The following is a 20,349-nucleotide window of genomic DNA, read 5'->3' as shown; positions in this document are numbered from 1 at the left end:
GAATATTGCAATGACGATATTAATGACTGTAAAAAAGAAAAATCTTATTCTTGACCATCATGTCAATATTCACTCTTTGTGAAACATCTCACACATGAAGTGTAGGCGTCAAGAACAGTGAAGGACTAAACAGACCAAATAAAATACTCCCATGCAGAATTTGCATGCATGATACTTGAAACATAAAATCCAACTTTAAAAGGTGAAAATATCTCCATTATTTCCAAAGATATGTAGGATATTGATTGTCAATTCTAATATACACTTTAGCAAAATTATAAACAAATATTAATTTAGTAGTAGTTTTTAATTGACTCTTCACCCCACAATTAGCTGCTGTACTGCTACTATTAGCTTGCTAACTGCTATTAGCTTGCTTGCCAACTATTTTAGTTCTCACATATTGACTGTTTTTTGTAACCCATTTTACTTCCGAACAGCATTTTTTTTTCTATTTTGTAACCAAGAGAAAAGTGTAGAAGCTTTGATTCAGACAGCAGGCCGGCAGTGCACAGCAACAATTGATGGAGTTGCAGAGCTGGAATCTCATTGCAAAGACTTCTTTCAGCACCCAAAATTATAATGGTTTAGTGAAAGTGTCAATTCTTAAAACCTTGGTGTCCCATGAGAGTGATAAGGAATATGCTTGCTTTACAATCAAGGTGACATTCTGGGTTTCTTACTAGATTTGACTATAAAGGTCAATTTTGAACAAAATCTAGCTAAACTGACATATCTACACTGATTTTCAAAAATCATCTTTTCAATTTGCAGCGAAAAGGAAAATAAATAAATAAATAAAAACACTTTCTGGTCTCAAGTAGTCTTGAGACTTTTCAGGATCTTTTCCCATGTGGTTTTTCTTCCTGATATCTTATTTACTGAAAACCAGAACCAACGAATGGAGCACATTTAATCTAATACTGCAATAATATGGAGCAGGTTCCACTGATCATGAAATAATATAAAGCTTGCTAACATAAATTACAGTGTTAATCACCATCTTTTTTTGTATATTGCAAAAATCATAAATAAGCCATTAAATCCCATTCCTTACACAGCCTCAGACATATAATGCAGAGCTTAATTATCAGGTATTGTTGAGAAAAGCTCTTCATAAATGAGTAATTAGCATAACGCAGTACTTGGGGCATAACAAACAAAACCGGAAACACTGTCCTTAGATGTGCTTCACGTCATGAGCTCCAAACTTGTTGCTAACTTACAGCAAAAAGGCTTTTTTTCATTAGTGTCAGTTTGCATGGTTTGCAGGCATGTTCCTATTTTTGTTTGTGTGATGTCATTTATCTGCATGCAGTAAGTCACTGCTTTCTCTGTCCTTGTTGTTCTATTATTCTCACAGGACTAAAAGAAAATTAAGTCACAGATTCAACTCAGATTTAATAAAATCCTCAACCCTAATATATTCATTTACTTTGAGCTAAGCTGTTCTTTCTGATTTGCTATTTGATACAAAATTTGCATCAGAAACTGTATATTTTATTTACACTTTTGGTCGTAAACCCTGAACCTTTTCCTCAGCAAGAATCCATCCATCTTCTAAACAAATCCCTCTAAAGGACATCAAAAGAGAAGAAATTTATTTCTTTTTTTTTCTATATTTGGTGTTTTCTGTGGAGGGTAATTGATCTCCCTGCCTGAAGCCAATCCAGTCTGCACGCCCACTTCCTTTCATTGCAACCAGAGCAACAGAAACTGACAGCCACCAACAGCAGGAGGAAGAAAAGCAGTGGGGACAGTAAAGCACATATGGCTGTGTTGATAAGAAATGAGATGCGCAGCAAAGAGCCAGTACTGTTCACACAAAGGCAAATAATTCAAATTCAGCAGACATCAGCCTAAACTGTTCTGTTATATTTAAAGAGGCAAAAAGCCGAGACTCGAAACTTATTGAGGGACTGGTGTTTTCTGTTTTAAGCCTGCAACATATTCCGACATGACAGAGCGAGCTGAAAATTATCTGCTTTGATCTGTCTCTTCACCAGAGAGCCCCAGTTCAGCACCAGGCCTTATGAGCAGACGCTCAGTGTGGATCTGTGTGGAACAGCAGGTAATCTCATCTCAGCTTCACTGGCTTATTTGTTGTCCATCTACTCATGTCGCCGTCGGCTGGTTACACATCTAAAACAAAATGGTTTGTGATGGAGTTAATGGGTGACTATGAGTCACAGAGGGGTTTTTCCTAGAGGTTTGGATGTGTCAATGGATCTGAGAGAATAATGAAGCATTTACTGGAATATACTTGATCAAATAATCCATGTGACTTACAGACATACTGTATTTTCTGGCACCTTATCTGATAATGCTACAACCCCCTTTGCTAAAAAGGCAACACTTATTCTTCTAAGACTGGATCACATATTCCTCTTTGAACAATTTCTCTTCAATCCAGAGTCACAAATTAGGATTTAAGTCTGAAGACCTGCTGAAACACTCAAAATAAGACTCCAAGATTCAATGCACGATTAGGGGTTCCCAACGTTGGTTTCGGCCCTCACATTGTGCGATGAATCAACAATTTTAGGGTGTTGAGATTCTTTAATAACTAAACTAATTCACAAAAATTTACATGGTAAAAAGCATATTTTTACTGTAAATGTAAGAAGAAGAATAAATAATAAATTGATTTTTTTCTTAAAACATTTCATCATGACATGGTGTTGTGATCAAAGATATTTATTTTAAGCATTTTTCATGCATATTTGCCAAATGCGGCAATGAGTATTTTGAAAATATAAAAAGATTTGGTTTATGTGCAAGTCAATATCTTAGAGGAACCAACCAACATCTAAACTGTATATTTTTCCTTCTCACTCAGGTCTCACCCCTCCAACCACTCCTCCTCACAAATCTGTGGAGGATGAGCTCTTTAAACCGACAGACGGAGGAAAGTGCGGCAGCAGCAGTGATGGTGGAGGTGGCAGTGAGTCTGTCCACCCAGCATCAAATACTAACATCAACATTACCGCAAAGGGCTCAACCTGGCTGAGTCGCTCCCACCACCAGAGGAAGCTTCCAGAGCAGACAGAGCTTTATGCCCAGCTGCGGCGCATGGGTCAGGCGGGAGAGGGCGACACCCAGCGCACCTTCGGTGACCATGACTACTGCGCGCTTAGTCTCGGGGAGAGCCGGAAGCGTAGCGCTGCCATGCTTGGCGCCATACTCCAGACCCAGGAGGGCAGTGAGGGAGATGGCACCCAATCATCCAGTGTGGTGGATAATCAGGTTTTAGATGAAAAGGTCCAAGAGAGCGAAGAGGAGCGCCTTGTGATGACAGAAGTGGTTGAAACGCAGGAGCAGCAGACGACAATGGTGTTATCATCATCACCGCCATCAGACTGCCAGTCAATTGCTGCAACGCCTCCAGTTTCTGAGGAAGAGGCGGAGCGCTCATCGGCATCTCGCTCTCCCTCACCCATCCTTCACATGTGTCCTGACTCTCCCTCCAGCAAGACAGACTCCAGGTGAGACAGACTTCAGAATAAAGAGAAATATTTCTAGAGACTGGACTCAAAAAAACAAAATCTACACTTTTTTGCACAGACACTAAAGTTACAAGAGTATTTTGATTGTCACATGCAGTGCACCACCCTCATCAGACCCAACATACACAAACATTTTAAGTGGCATGTATTGTTTTTTTTCTAAATAATCCTTATAGCTCACAGTAGCTATATTCATGCTGTTTTTAAAACCAAACATAAATTACCTGGAAACACAGAGGAGAGTTGCCAAAGAGTGATGAGGTTACTTGTATAGCTATGCAAAATACAGTGGCCAGTGGTGACAACATAATCCCCAGCTTCAGTTTGAATTCATGAAATGCATATTTAAAATGTGATTTATTGATGAAGGAAAAGAAAGTCAGGAGAATTTCCACCTAAAGCCATACCTTGGAGACCTAACAAACCGGTGGAGGATCTTGGAAGTTCTGCTTGCTATTCTCTTCAGAATGTTTGGAAAAAACTTTAATTCAAAACCATTATAAATCATATATTTGAAAACATTCAGGCAGGGGTAATAACTTCTGCTCTGTTTCTGGCCATGCATTTTTACTCAGGCATCAGTCCTTAATTTTTTGCCAACAACTGTGTCATCAGAATGCTTTAAATCTGGAAACATGCACTTTGTTTGCAAGTTTAACAAAGTGTCATTTCATGTTTTATTGCAGTACAGTATTGTAGCTGTCAGTTATTTCAAAAAGCTAATAAACTAATTTCTCACAACAATTTGGGTTTCACTGTAAATGCTACATATGTGACAGATGGGATGGAAGATAAAATACTCGGATAGCATTTGCACCTAAATATCCAGTCCTTCACTTGACTATCACAGAGGGGAAAGAAACTATGTTGTTTGACTGTGAATCATCATCCATATATGGTGGTGTCTTCCTGTTTTTATAAGTAAAAATGCCCTTTGACAGAGATGGTTCCAATTATATTCACACTAACTGCTTTTGGATTGTACAGCCCCTCGTTCTGATTCATAATTTAACATATAACCACTTGACATTTTATGTTTTTACCCCTCAGTCTCTGCATTTAGCCCTGTGCATTGGATTGTGAAGCAGAGGAATTCATTCGGTTAATGCATTGTGATTTGTAGCATGTAAGAAAAAAAAACACTCAAACGGAAGCTGTACTGTCCAAGTTAATAAGGTCAAAAGTCGTGTTTGTTTTCACTGAATGTGAAGATATAAGAAGGAAAATGCTGGAGCATCACTCAGATTTCAGGCAGAAGTGTTTCAATAGGTGGCCTTTCACAGAATGAGGTCAGTAGTCATGTTATGTCATACATTATGACAAGGAATGTAACAGTAAGAGACATAATACAGAAAGATACTTTTTTGCCACCAGTTGGAGACTTGTGTTGGATGTGGTTCACCTGTTTCTAGATATCTCACATTGCAGTTTCCCACCAACTCACTGTCTTCCTCCCTGTCTTCTTTGTTCTCCTTCAGTGAGAATTCTGAGAGCTGTACGGACGACAACCAGGAGAACAAGGACAAGTCTGACGAGGTACACACCCTTCACATTCTTCAGCCTCATTCAAACTAAAAAATCCTTTAAAAGTCTAATTAAAGTCTGCTTGGCTTTGACGAAGGCCCAGATCAACGCTAGTCAACGGTTTAAAAGAACAACAAACATATTGTCATTGGATCTAAACTGCTTGCACACCTGTCATTTGTTCTTATAATTGCTGTGGTTTCCTATTTGCCAGGAAAACTGCCAGGTTTTTTACATCCATAACCTACCAAGCAGGGTGACCGAGAACATGCTAAGGAGGCGCTTCCAAGTTTTTGGCAATGCAGAGGACTGCAAAGTCATCATCTGCAATGAGTAAGTGTCCCAATCTGGATTAACTTTTGTTTTCTGAAGAGACACAAAAGATTTTGCAACGGTGCTAGTTATTGCGGATGAAGAAGATTCTGCACAAAATAAAAAGAGCAATTGGTTCTGTCTATATTGGAGGTTCTGTTCACATTGCTGTCCTTGACTCAGACTAGGACGGCAGAGCTAGAGATGGTTGTCAGATACTGCTTCTTGACAAGTGAACATAGTGTGGTGTTTTCTCTCAGGATTTGTAAAATATAAACACAAATTTAAAAATGCTGCTAAAGAAAATCCCAAACTTTTGTAGTCTAGAATTTGTTCTTGTAGCTATTTAATATAAAATGCTTCCTTAAAGCTAATACACCAGTAGACATTACAATTCAATGCACTTTCAGTTCACACTCTTGAGTAATAGGTTTCATTGATATATTTTTCCTGTGTGTTTTTTTCTGTGTGGCTGAAGGGAGCGCTGTGGAGTGATAAAGATACGTCAGTCGGGGCCTCAAAGACATCGCAAAGAACGAGAGATTGTTTTCCAGAATGCCCCTCCAGCCCTACGGAGGCTAACAAGGAAACGCTACATAGACCTCGGTAACCAAAATACAAACACTCAAATCTATTATAGCCAATCCTAGAACTGGAAGTTATTATTTCATTGAGGTTGTTATTTCAAGCTGTATTAAACTGATAAATGGACCATTGGACCAGAATATACCCCAAAGTAACTAAACTATTGAGTGGTGTATCTGAGAAACAGCTACATATTAAGAAAAAAACTGTTTGTGAATCACTAAGAAGCTCTTTCCTAATGCATTACCCACTTTTTTAAAATTGGAAAATAATAATTTTTATAATATGAATATTGATAATAAATTATCTCAAAGCTCAAATAAGACCATAAACTGAGTAGAGACTATAGTCACAAGTCAAGTACAATTTGTTCTTAAAGTTTTTTGAAAAAAAATAAATAGAAACTAAATTCAAACACGTACTTGACTCCTACCTGCTTCCTGCTGCTCTTACATTCAGTTTTACGTACGGTCTTCATATTAGAAAGCATCTATACATACTTAACTTATTTGTGTCACCTACAAAGCAATTAGACAATAAAATAGACTTCTTGTAATGTGAGGTACATTTTGCTCATCAAAAAATGCATGTATCAGAAGTTGTCAGAATGACTGATGATGCAGATTTTTACATTAGCTCTGTGACCTTATTGAGGCTGTAAATGTTTCAGGCTTGATTTCTACAAGGACCTTTTGTGACCTCAATATGTTTCTGTGTTTCAGATGAAGCTGGCCCTGGCCCTGTCAAGAGTAAGTATGATGCACTGGACTTTGACACTCTGCTGAAGGAGGCCCAGAAGTCCCTGCACCGTTGACAGTCCAGCAATGCTGGCTGGCCAGCCTTAGTAAACTGCAGCAGAACCCCTTAGACAACAAGGGACTGCCCACAGTACCTCTGTGCAAGGCAACCTCGCAAAATGTTTACATTTTTACTGTTGGAATAACGTAACAAGGACCTTGATTTTTTAAGTCTCTTTCACCGGAGCATACTGCTAAAAAACAAGGAAGTCACCATGAGGAATTAAGAGACAGGAGGGAGAAAAAAGGACTTTAAACAGCAATGGTAAAACAGCTAAAAACAACAATGATACAGTTATCTGAACAAAGGTAACAACAAAGCTGCTTCCTGTCTGTGCTGGTGTCGTCTTTGCCCTGCCTTGGAAGAACGGGCATAAAAAACCTGTAGCAAATCCTTGCTATCCCTGCGTTGCGTTGGTCGTTGTAGTGTGTATCGTTGCGTGTGCGTGTCCTTCACTCTGTTTGTTTTGTAAGCAAAAAAAAGAAGAGAGAAAACCTCCCTTTTTTCTGGTCACAAATGGTGAACCTGCAGGCTGTGTTTGCTTGTCTGGTCATATAACCAGGATGTGAAAAAAAAGTGTTTTGTTTTAGCAAATAATTGTATCTGTTATAAATTTTAAAACTTACTCTGTGTGAGTGCGTGTTTGTGTGAGTGCGTATGTTTGTGGGTGTCTCATGGACAAAGTATATAACAAACACATTTAATGTAATCAACGGATGACTGATAAAAGTTTACAAACCTAAAATGAAGAAAAAAAGTCATGTTTTCTTTTTTGTAATTGTAGTGCTTCCTTGATTTGATCTATGCACTGTAACAGAGGTAAATGTCTCCTCTGTCCCCCTTCTGTGTCTAACTCTGCCATGCTAAATATTTAGCTTCTGCTACTGGCTGCTGTAGGCTTTGTTTAGTGAATGCTTTACACACAAAAACCCTATTTAACCTATATTTTATTTTAACATTGTTCATATTTTTACAACCAATTTAGACTGAGGAAGGGTTTTTCTCTAAAAAAAAACACTTAGGTTAAAACCTTACCTTTGCCTTTGGATAGATTTACAAATACATTAAGATGGCCATTGATTTGGAAAAAATTTGGATTCTCTGATTTATGTTTAAAGGCAGAAATGTTAAAAAACTGGATTTGACTGCAACTAAATGTCAAGTAATTTCATAACCTGAATTAATTTTAGGATTTAGAGCAGTGTGAGTAAAAAGACCACAATTCATACTACTAACTAAACATTAAAACTAAATGTTTGACATGATTTTAACACCAATACATTTGGCTTTAGATTAAAAGTAAAGAATATTATCCCTTTTCAATGTTTAGCTCTTCATAGCAAAACCCAAGTATAAGAACCTGTTAGGTATTTTCCTTGAACCTACAATAAAATAACCACAGACAACGTATATGAATTAAATATGGTCAGGCTTCTGCAGAAGGAGAAATCCCGATCAACAGCTCCTCCGGGCTGGTCAATAGAGAGTTCTGATCTGCTTTCACGTGAGCTCCCTCTTTATTGTCAAAGCATCAAACAACAGAGGTCGTAAAACATTTAACACAAACAGACCAACAACTCAGTTCCAGGTGTGATATCTAATTTACAATCTGAGCCCAGTTCAGCTCTGGGTCAAACTGTCACCTAAGACCGGGTAGATAAACACCAGAGAAAACTTTAGGGTCTGAGAACCATAAAGTTTTACTATCTCGCATGAAGACAGTCGTAACCTCCAGGTCAGTTTATACTAAAATCACAATAATACTTTAGACTGAATATAAACTAAAGTAACAACAAAATGATAATGTTAAAAAATATCTAACAGAACCTGATATCACCTGATTAATGATTAGTTGGGTTGTCTGCTGAGGTAGCTATCCTGCTATCTGTTGCCATCTCTCTTAGCTTGCCAACTTTGGTTTAAAGCACAGCTACTACAATAACAGAGATAGCTTAGACTCATTTAGTTGCCATGTCATTCTTGTCATTGTTTTCATCATCAGACATCTTTACAGCTATATTTGACTTTGTTGTGCATGGGAGAATCATAGTAGCTTTTTCTTTTGGTCAGCTGATTATCAGTGTGGGCACTTTCTCTGGAATCTCAATAATAATTCTTTACACTATACAACAGGTGATATTGGCTTACTTTTTACAAGAAAATAACCCATTTGGAGGTATAAGTTTATCGCAAGTTGAAACCCGACTTATAGACAGAACTAAACTAAAGGAAAGCTGGGTTATGGATTACATATTTATTTTTAGGGAGTAAAACAAACTCCCTTATTTGACTGAGTTTAAGGAGATTTTTAAAACTCCTTTAAAGTCATTAGGCTTGTTTACATGGCCTTTATTTAGACAAAAATTTTGACAAATCCTTTATTATTTATGAGTAAAACATTTTGTTCCCTGGAATGTGCATCACTTCAATTACATGTAGTTTAACATGCAAAAGGAACAAGTGCATCAAGCACAACAGGAATTTATTTTATAGCAACATTTGGTAGTTTGTCATTTCTGAGATTTTTGTTATGAGTTCAAACATAGGAAATGGTTTTGCCAATATGAAAATTTGGGCCAATATTAATATATAAAAATATATATTTTCAAATATCTATCACATTCAATTGAGTTAATACTGAGTACAACATAAAGTATTGGTCTTTAAATATATTGTGTTTATTTCGGTTTAGTGAAGTGTTTGGTTTTATAAGCACAAAATGCATTACCCATTAATACACTACAGTCATAGATGGAGTCAGAATGTATTTTAAGAAGCTGAATGTAATCATCGTGTTGTCCCCACACAAAGATTGTGGAGCGATGTGGTGCTTCAAAAGATGGGTTTGCTTGATAATTTCAGACTGGATCTGGTTAGCAGCTAGTTTACATTCCAGCAGCAGCCAGCAGCAGCATGCCTTGACAAACTTAAGAGAGTCTCTGAATCCTGCCAATCTGGTGGCATCAACTCCCCACCAATAATGCAGCCAGGAAGCTGGCAAGGGATCAGCTGATTAAGAACTAAGAAAGTAACCGGCTGAGAATTCAATTTCTCATCATCTACCGGGTCAGATGAGCGTCTCTACCTCACATCCCTTCATCCAGGTCCTGACCGTATTTTTGTTTCGCGGTTCTCCTGAACGCTCTCCCGCCTCCTCTGTTATCACAGCATCAAAAGTTTGTTTTCTTGAAGATTAAAGCTTTAAAAGCTGATAAGGGGTGTAGGGTTGAAACCCGACTCATGGACAGAACCTATAAGGGGTACAGGTTTAGTTTCTAAGCTCCTTGTGACAGAAGTGATCTCTTTTTGTAGTCTGTCCTCCGCTTGCCTCATAACAGTGTCCGTTTGTTGGAGTCTCAACGTTGTATCCTCGTGTAATTGAATGTTTTGTCTTTGTCTCGTGTTTGAGTTGGACACTGCTGACGCTTACGGGTCAGTGAGAGGTTGAACAGCAATCTGGTGGACTGGTTGTTCCTTGTGTGCACTTCATTAGTGAAGATTCAAAATATTGTTTTCATGTTGTCTTCAAGGAAGTGCCACTCCTCCTGTTTTTATCTGCTCACCCTCTCCTTGCCTAGGACATCCAGTAAAAACGCAGCCTAACTCTTTCTCCATCCTTAACTTTCTCTCTTTGTGGGTTGAAGACCTCATATTATCCAGGTCTCCCCTCACAAATTTCCCACTTTTTACCAGATAATCTTCCCATCCTGGTTCTTGTCTTTTCTATCTAAACCACATCTTGGTAACACACACACACATACACAAAAAAATTGAATGTTTACATCACTTGTTTCTCCTTTGACTTTATTAGGAACGCACACTAAGTACAAAGGCGCCTTATTCAGTGCTTAAAAATGAAATAACAGCAAGTCAAGATTCTGGAGTGGATGCCTTCCTCTCCAGGCTCACAGATGTCCAAAACTAACACTTTAGTGCTATACATACTGATTGAAAACAAGGTGTCGTCTGTTAAAAAGGACAAAAAAAAACAACAACTTGTGAACTGAGTAAGGTTTTGTGCTTAGTATGTATACTACTAAAAAGTGAGAGAATGTGCTGGTTTACATGTTAAAAAGATAATATATGAATATATAATGTGTACATAGCACTATGCCTCATTGTAAACATGAAATTTATTGTGTGTTCTTATTTTATTTTACTTTTTGGTGGTGGGTCACACTTGATTACTAATAAGACAGGAGATTTCAGGTCTGTTTTGTTCCAGTATGTTAATTTTGTTCAGTATACAGGGAAGAAATGAAGGGAAAATCCCAACTTCACACAAAGTCCAACACAACACTGTAGCAAAAAGGAAAAATCAAACAAAAAAACAACAACAAATGAAAAGGTATCACCATAGATAATCACGCTAGAAGGCTGTATTTTGTATCTTAATGTGGATTTTGTTTATGTTGTTTTCTTAAAAAGCAATTTTCCGATGCAATACGTAATAATCTCGACAGCCTTTGTGAAAAACGGAGGTAATAATGTACAGTGTGTGGTTGGTTGTTGAGCTAATACATGGGCAACTGTTAAGCTGCGGATTAAATAGGCTGCTGTACTGTATGTAGACTGCCATTTTAAAAATAATCTACAGGAAGAATGTGGTCATAAAAACAGAAAAACGGAACAAGCTGTTCTAACGTTTTCACTGCACAAATCGTCCTAATTGGTGAACTACCTTCACTGTATTTTCTTCTTGTAAGCTGTTGTAACTATATTATTACCACCTTTTGATGATGCACAGATTTGGTTTGAATCAGAGTTGCTTAAAGCACTTACTTTACAGCCAATAACTATACAGTTCATGTATATCTCTGGTAAAGGAATGTGGCAGGGAGGTGTTGATGAAAAGCTGGTGAATATTTTCCAACAGCCGATGTTGGCACTGTAGAAATCCTAGTTTCACTGCTGCACCTTACTTTGGATCGAAAAAGGTCGACATAGGAGGGTACATTCTTCTTGAAAAACATTCAGGCAATTATCCAGTTCAGGTTTTCCTTGCAGATGACCAGTCGATAACGTAAAGGAGAGATATACTGTCTTTTCATGTAAATTAAAGTTCAACCTTGAGCCCGCAGTACTGCTATGGTTTCTACAGTGACTGCCTCTGTGCCTGTGAGGCTTTTCAAGGGTTAAATGAAATCGGATCAATCCCATGTCTAACATGGTAAGCCTTAAAAATCAGTTTGGGGGGAAACTAAGCTATCATTAGCTTTTAATATTACTATTTAAACTTCTTTCCAATCCAACGTGGTTTATTATTAAATAATTACTGACGTAATTTTTTCAATAGCCATATAATAAAAAAAAGTATATACATATATATGAATATATATATATATATTTGTGTGTTTGTGTAGATATCTAGATTATTATATACTTTCTTATAGAAAACTTTGATGTGGGTCATTCTTCGCAGTGTTTTGAGAACACGTTGACACATTTCAACATTAATAACTGCTGTCTATTTGGTCTAGGTGCTAGGTCAATAGGCAGCGAATCCAAATAAATAAAAAAAAAAGTTATTTAAAAAAAAACTTCCAAAGGGAATTACCCTCATAAGAATGCAATATCTTTCTTTCCACTCTTCATTTCAGAAAAAAAAAATGGAAAATGGTGAGAAAACAAACTTCTTAATAGGCAAGCTGACCAAAAAAAAAAGTTAAGATAAAGAGCAATGATTCACACCAGGGGTTGTGAACAAATGTGAAAACGTCCTGAGATTCAGTTCTAGATGTTGCGCTTTTAATGCCATGGCTCGGTAAAACTTTGTGTCACTCACTGTTTGTTTTAAGCCATGAAATTATCCCCGACCACGACAGGAGTGCTTGCAATATGGTCCGAGTTAAAATGAAGTGCTCAAAGAACATAATGGCTAATCTGACAAACTAAAAGGTGACACTGATGTCAAACAGATACTTATTTGGGACTGTAAACTGTCAAATCTGCTTATTATATTTTTTTCTTTGTTGTTTTGGGGGGTGGATATAAAAGGGCATATGTTTATGTTGTTTTTCATTACTGTTCATTTCACTGTCTCTTTACATCTAATGACTATCAAATTCAAAAATGATTTTTTTTTCTTTTTTTAACCTAGTTTTTTTTTGGTAAAACAAAAAAGTAAATACTGCTAGTGAGATTTTATATTTTTACATATGTTTGTTTTATTTCATGTTTTCTTTTTCTTTTTTATTTATATGCTACTTAGTTTTGATGTCTTCAAAGGGTGTTTTTTTTTTTCTCTGTTGTGTAATTTCATATTTCTTGAGAATGTGGAGACAGAGGCATTTCAGTATTTTTGAATTGTTAAAATCTAGTTTCATAGAAGCTAAAGTATCTGATGTTATAAATTATATTTTAATTCATGTAAATAGTTTAAAACAGACAACTATGGCTTCCTTTTAAACTGAATACATTTCTCTTCAGAGATTGTTTACATTATGAAACTGTAGAGATGTGCTCCTCATATACTGTATAAAGTACATATATTCATTGATTTGCCTCCAAAAATAAAATCCTAATGAACAACATTCTGGCTTTGCTTTTGTTTATTTATCAAGAAACACAATAAATAAATATATTCTGCCTAAATACGGTGCTGCTGGCCCCCCAACTCAATGTTTACACTCGCACATAAAAATGACTGCCGAAAAATTTATACAACCAGATCTTTGAAAAGCAGAAGTAGAGCCTCCTGCACAGCACACTTGTCTTTTACAGCACATAGAGAGGTGACATAACCTGACCAAACTTTCTGATGCTCAGTTTGGCTCACTATGTGATTGGCTGTATTTCATTGGGGTTGCTAGGTGATAGGCAGTGCCTGCTGATTGGCTCATTTTGCACACAACAAAAAACATGAACTTATTCATTGTCTAAAAGTGGCTGTGTTTTTAGAAGCAGTAGAGACCTAAATGGAATTTCAGAAATGTATAAAATGTGAATTTTGATAAATACGTCCACTTCAAAAAACAATTAACACTAAGTGGGTTTAAAAATCTGAGATCTGATCTATAAATTGAGAGGGCCTTGTAATGCAAAACAAAAACCTGCAGTGGTTCAAGTGCTTTGCAATTTGGATAAGGAAAGCTAGGGGTTAGATATTCACAAGAACTGTAGTTATTATTTGGTCAGGGATTAATTAATAAATATGAATGAAAAAAGATTGCTACGCCTCGTTGCCCAGTCCTTTGAGGAATGTAAAAATTTAAATAATTAGAAGGAGTTGAACCATTTTTATGAACGTAATCCTCTTCAGTCAGCCTTATTTTTTGTGAGATTTTTATGATTTGCTCTTTTTAGGTTAATTTTAATCCATTTCATTTTAGCTGTGGGCAAGACCCTGTCTCAGTCTGGGTAATGGATGGATAACTACATAAGCAGCAGAGAGGTGTATTAAAGTGCAAACCTGATAGAATTTGCAGAGGTTAAATGTCACCTTATCAGGTTCTGCAGTTTAAATGCTAACAGTTCCAGCTTGTTTGTTTACAGATGCTCTTCACACTGCAAGAACAATCGGACGAAGAATCAACTTCACAATGTCTGTGGATTGTCTTTACAAATCTGCATTCTCTGGTTTTCCAGCAAATGCAATGCCACGCTAACAGACGTTCACTATTTTCAGTCCTTCTTTGGTTAACAACACCCTATTAACCCTCCTGTTGTCTTCGGGTCATTTTGACCCGAAGACAACAGGAGGTTAGTTTTTTTTCGTCAAGTTCACATTTGAATTGCTCCAGCAGAAAATTCCATCTGAGTTGTGAACACTGTAGGTCTGATTCAGGACTGTTAGATTTCAAGTTTCTGTATGCAGTTGCAATTAAAAAAAATTTTATAAGGGCTTGTCCTCGGGTCATGTCAACCCGAGGGCAACAGGAGGGGGGGGAAATTTGAAAAGATATCAGTTTTACGGAGATCAGTGATGCCATTCCATACTGTTTGCCTGTCCAGCTGTGATTTCCTTAGTCTTCCGGTCGTCTGACCTGAGGCCTGGGTTTACTTATTTTTATTTCTTTTGCAAAGTTCACATTTGAATTGCTTGAGCCTAAACTTCCCCCTGAGTTGTGCACACCGTAGTTCTGATGCAGGACTGTTAGATTAAAGTTTCTGTATGCAGCTGCAATTGAAAAACATATTTTTTAAGGGCTTGTCCTCGGTCGACATGAGCCGAGGACAACAGGAGGGTTAACAGGCCGCTGGCAATTTTCCGCCTGGATAGACAGTGATTCACATGTCAGCGACCGCACGAATGATGTGCACAGAAGATCCCTCCACCAGCAATGCTGCATGGATGGTCTCTTATTTCTTGTCTAACATCACCAAAAACTGGAGTATAATTTTATCATGTGGAATTTGTTGTAACTTTAGGTGCCGAACAAATGTGACCCTTTCAACTTTTTTGAGTCACAGCAAAGCAAACTACTGCTAAGTTTCAGCAGCGTGTCTTTTACTTACTTGTTTCTAATCTCTTTTAAATTTCTGAACGCATTCAGATAAATATAACAGTAATTTATGAGCTATTAAAGGTCATGTTAAAACAGCTATTTGCAGAAGTATTAACCTTTAAATCTGGTGACTGTAAAGCTAAAGCCAGAGGAGATTAGAAATCATGCTGTCAGCCATTTCCTGTCCTGCTATCCTCTGTACAGCTGTTACTGTGGGGTAGTCGTGACTGCAGCAAAAGAAGGAGCTCTGCACTGCAGAGATATCAGACACACAGCTTTATCCCCCATGAGGTTCGAAGTAACGGACAGAAACATCAGGAGGAGGACATAACCTCGAAATCCAAACCTCATAATTTCGCCTGTCATGTTGTTTTGTAAACAAATTTGAAAGTCCTTTAAAAATGGAATCTAATGGCAGTCAGACTTATACTGGTGTGAAAAAGTACTTGCCACCTTAGGATAGTTCTGTTTTTGTCACATTTATGTGATTCATATCAAACAGATTTTATTAACAAAAATGGTAAAAAATAACTAACAATGAGTTTTTAGTTTCAACTAAGTTCATGACACACCTTTTGAAACAGATTTGAGTTGTGATTTGATTTGACCGCTGTGCCACGGTCCTCATACAGGCCTGTGATTCTAATGTAAGCAGTACTTTAAACAAAGCAAAAGTGATGTGTGTCAGCATATTTTGCATCAGATTAATATGGATTGACTTCAGTCCCCCCTTACATGTCGGAATCTTTCATTTGAACTCAAGGTGAAACTTAAAACATGTGGATCAAGGAGCTAAAGGTCCATTTGAAAGGGTTCTTGAATTTTATTAGCTGGAGAAAAAAATATTTTTAGAGCCATTAGTCTACTTCAAGATATCAGACAAGGTTCTATTTAAGTGGTTTCATAGGTTGAGCAGATATTAGGTTATAGTGAGTAGTTAGTAGGGTTTTTTTTTACCCTTAGTAAACAATAAGTGAACAGGAAAAAATAAGAAATCTGCTCAAGACAAGTCAATTTTTGGCTGTGTACATTAATTATTGCTCAACTTTTTAAGTTTTATTTTTTTATTTTTTCAGTGTCCATTGTATTTACCTTTGCAGTTCATGAGGTTGTGGTTAATTCAGTTCTTGCTCTTTATATATTATTTTCCCAGATTCGTTGTTACTGTTATTAACTTTGCATACTGACTTGATACTGTCTGGCAAAAATTGAGTACATCATGTGCAAATTTGCCCTAATGACATGTTGAACATTATATTCTATAATAGAAACATCAAGATACGCTATACCTAGCACTGTTGCTCATCTGAGCAATAATATGCTCCACTCACATATTTCTCCAGAGAGGTGCTTCAGCACCTGCCACTGCATGAGTAATGTCTTTCCAAATACTAATAAATGAGTTAGAAGTGTTTTGTTCCACAACATAAAGCATATGTTATTTGCTTCTGTTTCCAGTTTTTTCTAAAAAAAATAAAAAATAACTTTACATAGGAAAATATATATATTGTTGTATATAACAACATTTTCATGTCCTGATTTTGAAGATAAAATTGTACAGGATATGGTTTTGAAAATCCAAATCTTAAAAGTGTCCACTCTAGTAGTTTATGAAATCATTCTTTTGCTAATGTTTTTGCTAAAGTTCAAGAACTAAATGGCTCTTGGGTCTGGCTGGAGAGTGTGTACATCAGTTTTCGCTCTTGTCACAGATTTTCAAATGGACTTCAGTCAAGACTTTGAATGAGCCATTTAGTACATAGAAAATCTTAGATAAACCAACTTAACTAAAACTACTTTGAAGAATCATTCCTAAATTTCTGAATGTGCCAAGACAATGTTAGAAGCAGGGGACCAAGATTTAGTTAGTAACTCAGTCCTGTGCAGTAATGAAGTTCAATCAGATGCAAAAGGTTAGAAGAAAAATGTTTGATTCCACAAAAAAAAATATTAACTTTTACTGTGGGTGACTGATTTGATCAACTTATACACCAGCTGCAGAAGTTAAAAAACAAAGGAAGATCTATTTTCTAAGTAAACATTTTAAAATCTTCAATATTTCCGATCTATAACTTCAAGAAAAAATGTGTTGGCTATGAGCACGCATTGTTCACAAATATGTTTTCTCCCTATTCATTTTAAACAGTTCAAGTTGAAAATAAAAAAACTAGAGGTTATCTTATTAAATGTGTCATCTTCAGCTATGTCTGAAAAGGTTAATTATTTTGTTTGGCAGAATTTATGACTCATTGTTCTGGTAAATGTATTTTAAAGCACATTGACTTTGTACCTATGTTTTTAAAAGCAGGCAGAACAATACGTTATATAATATACAGTCATATACAGTTAAGCAATATAAATGTTTATCTCGGTCAGAAATTAAAAAAAAAAGAATAAGCTATAACCTGATTATATGTCATCGTGCATTGTTTGAAATTTATTTTCTGCTGTCTATAAATAATATTAACCCAACAACAGCTGAGAACCCCTCGGGGGATTTCAACATTGATTCATGGAGCGCTGGCGTTAGAATGCTGAACAGATGCAGGTGGAGTGGATGTATTTTAGTTTGTGATACATTTGCTTTCTGCATAGATCCTGCTCATTGCTGGAGTTGTTGGATAAGCCTCTTAAACTGTCCTCATGAGGCATGCTGATCCAAGCAGACATACACACACACATACACACACACAACATGCTCAGACTGAGATAAATTGACTTGGTTTTGTGCTTGTGCAAGGAAAATTTGAGACAATGATAAAAAAAAGGTCACATCCCATCTAGAGATAATGTTACTGGAATCTCATTTTGCTTCTTTAATATTCCTTTCTTATTTAACTGGAAGCCAACCATCGCCGTCATGTCACACTTGGGTGGGCTTTTTATTTACTTTGCAATCAAAAGTCATGTGCTGTGACACAAAAGTAACATAAGTATTGCCTTTTAAATATTGTTAGGCCCTTAATCTAACAGTCTTACAGCTTGTTTTATGGGACTACAAATAGAAATTGTCGTTTTGCTGAATCTGGTATATTTACAACAACAATGTATGTTCATCAATATTCACTTTCCCATTTAAATAAAATCAATCAAAACCAAAACAGGCTCTAGCCCGTGGTCCACATCCATGTAAATCCGGCCCTGGTTGTGAAGCACATTGCTAAAGAAGGCTAAACAGATTGTTTTTTTAATATGTTGAGAACTGACCGGGTGTGTGTGGTGTAAAGCAATGGAGAAATATGTGAAAATGAACTCTCCGTTCTTAAGTACGGTGGAGAACTTGTGATGCTGTGGGGCTGCTTCTGTTTCAAAGACCTCATGAACCTTCTTAGAGTAATGGTGTCAAAGTCTGTGAAATACCAGAGCACTACAAATCTTTAGCACTCTGCTAAAGAACTAAAAAGTGATAAAAATCTAAAACATAGAAAAATGTAAAATATTTGGCCAAATTTCCACATGGTTTGTCAGACACAAAATCAATAGTGTTCCACTGGCAAATCCACAGACATAAATTCTATTTTAAAAATCCTGTAAGATGAATTGAACACAAGATGAAAAAGGATCCAGGACTTTGGAAAAAGGTGAGATTGTGCAAAGAACAGTCAGATATTCTACCTCGGAAAATTTTAAAAATGATGAAGGCCTGACCTATTCAGAAAAGGGGATCATTCAAACTATTAACAACAGAAGTGCCAATAAACATTGCACCAGCAAAGGTACCATGTTGGTTTTTCTATTAAACAAATAAAATATGGTAAAATATGGAGTGTATTGAAATGTTTTATTTTCTCTTAATTACTTATACAGCACTTTGATTTAAAGCACTGTATGAAAAGAATAATTTTCAGTTAAATCATGTTAAAAAGAAAGGGCATTGTGATAATTCTAGAGTTAGAATGTGTGCCTGCCTCTAAATCAAGTTAAATTTAATGTAAAGCATGCAAAAACACATACCAAGTTACACAATATCATTCATTGTCAAAGAGTGATAAATGTATTAAATCCCTAAATTTTTAAGCTGTTGTACTTTGTGTTCCCTATAAATGTATATACAGAAATTATGTATTAAAGTTAACAATAAATTCAATTTAAAAACCTAGAAAAACAGAATGAAAACAAACATAAAGTAGATTCAGAGAATTTAATACAGGTATTAATTCAGTGCTCCTGGGTAAATATGGGTTAATCAATTCAATATGTGATCAAGTGTGAACTTTGGCATTTCATAAACCTTGGGCTCAGCACATTATGAAATGCATTGCTGTGTCAGAAACTCTGGGCAAACTAGTCAAGTGACTTTCTTTGCTTGGAAACTGCAGTCAGCCCATGCATAGCTATCCTATAAATAGTCTTGCATTGCTTTCTCCACTCTGGCTTACTGGCTGCCAGCATCGCAGTCACAACTGCCCCTGAACAGTTAGAATGAGGCTGAGTCTTCCTTCCTATTGGCTCTCTGGGTGTACTGCAGCCGCTGCTCTCTCCCTGCCTTTCCCCTCTGCAGTCACGGGATGTTCCTGCGTCAGAGCTGAGCCTTACAAGCTTCGCTGATCATCAGCACCGTATACGGCAATCCTTTGAGCTCCCAGCACAGCCTTTACATCACAGGCACTTACGTCATATACCAGTGACGACACACTTTAGATTATGTATCCATGCTATTATTGCAAAACTGCTTCGAAGGGAGGGAGGGACAGAGAAATGAATGTGATGAAATTAGCACATGAACTGCCCCCCTGTGGAGGATCCCGTGGTAATCAGTTTTCATTATCCATCTTTGGCATCATGTGGAGTTTTGTAACTGTGTTATATATGGCTCTTGGTGGGAACATTAACTAAAGTTTGCACACAGTGATAGAAGGAAATAGAGCAGCTGACAGATAATGTATATTATAGATGTCCCCTGCAGGAATCTGCATTATTTCAGCAAACTTCAGCCTACGCACTGTAGTTTCAGCCATTTACCTAATTTACTCATTAGTTGCTAAAGTGTAACACACAACCTTAACTATCCATAGTTTAAATTATAATGGTGTTGTTGTTTTATTTTAATTCATACCAAATGACTCCCTCTCAGAACGTGTTTTATGGTTTAACCCAGAAAGCACTTGTGAGGTTTCAGAAACACAAGGATTTGTTTTCCACTACTATCCTCCAAAAATATGTTCTGTTTTGTGTTT

General features: G+C 36.7%; 1 protein-coding gene across 1 annotated transcript in view; it reads left to right on the top strand.

Moving 5' to 3' along the window:
• Window positions 1–13,258, top strand: part of LOC129360305 (peroxisome proliferator-activated receptor gamma coactivator 1-beta-like) — an 88,902-nt gene extending 75,644 nt beyond the window's left edge. The window contains exons 7-12 of the mRNA XM_055030437.1: window positions 2,007–2,071; window positions 2,840–3,485; window positions 4,985–5,042; window positions 5,245–5,363; window positions 5,821–5,948; window positions 6,650–13,258. Of these exons, the coding sequence (XP_054886412.1) occupies window positions 2,007–2,071; window positions 2,840–3,485; window positions 4,985–5,042; window positions 5,245–5,363; window positions 5,821–5,948; window positions 6,650–6,741 (1,108 nt within the window). The 3' untranslated portion in view covers window positions 6,742–13,258. The remainder of the gene's footprint in view (window positions 1–2,006; window positions 2,072–2,839; window positions 3,486–4,984; window positions 5,043–5,244; window positions 5,364–5,820; window positions 5,949–6,649) is intronic.
• Window positions 13,259–20,349: the final 7,091 nt, after the last annotated feature.

Source organism: Poeciliopsis prolifica, unplaced genomic scaffold (assembly GCF_027474105.1).
Source record: "Poeciliopsis prolifica strain line A6 unplaced genomic scaffold, Auburn_PproV2 SCAFFOLD006, whole genome shotgun sequence".
NCBI classification, from domain to species: Eukaryota; Metazoa; Chordata; class Actinopteri; order Cyprinodontiformes; family Poeciliidae; genus Poeciliopsis; species Poeciliopsis prolifica.
This window is presented reverse-complemented; position numbering and strand designations above follow the sequence as displayed.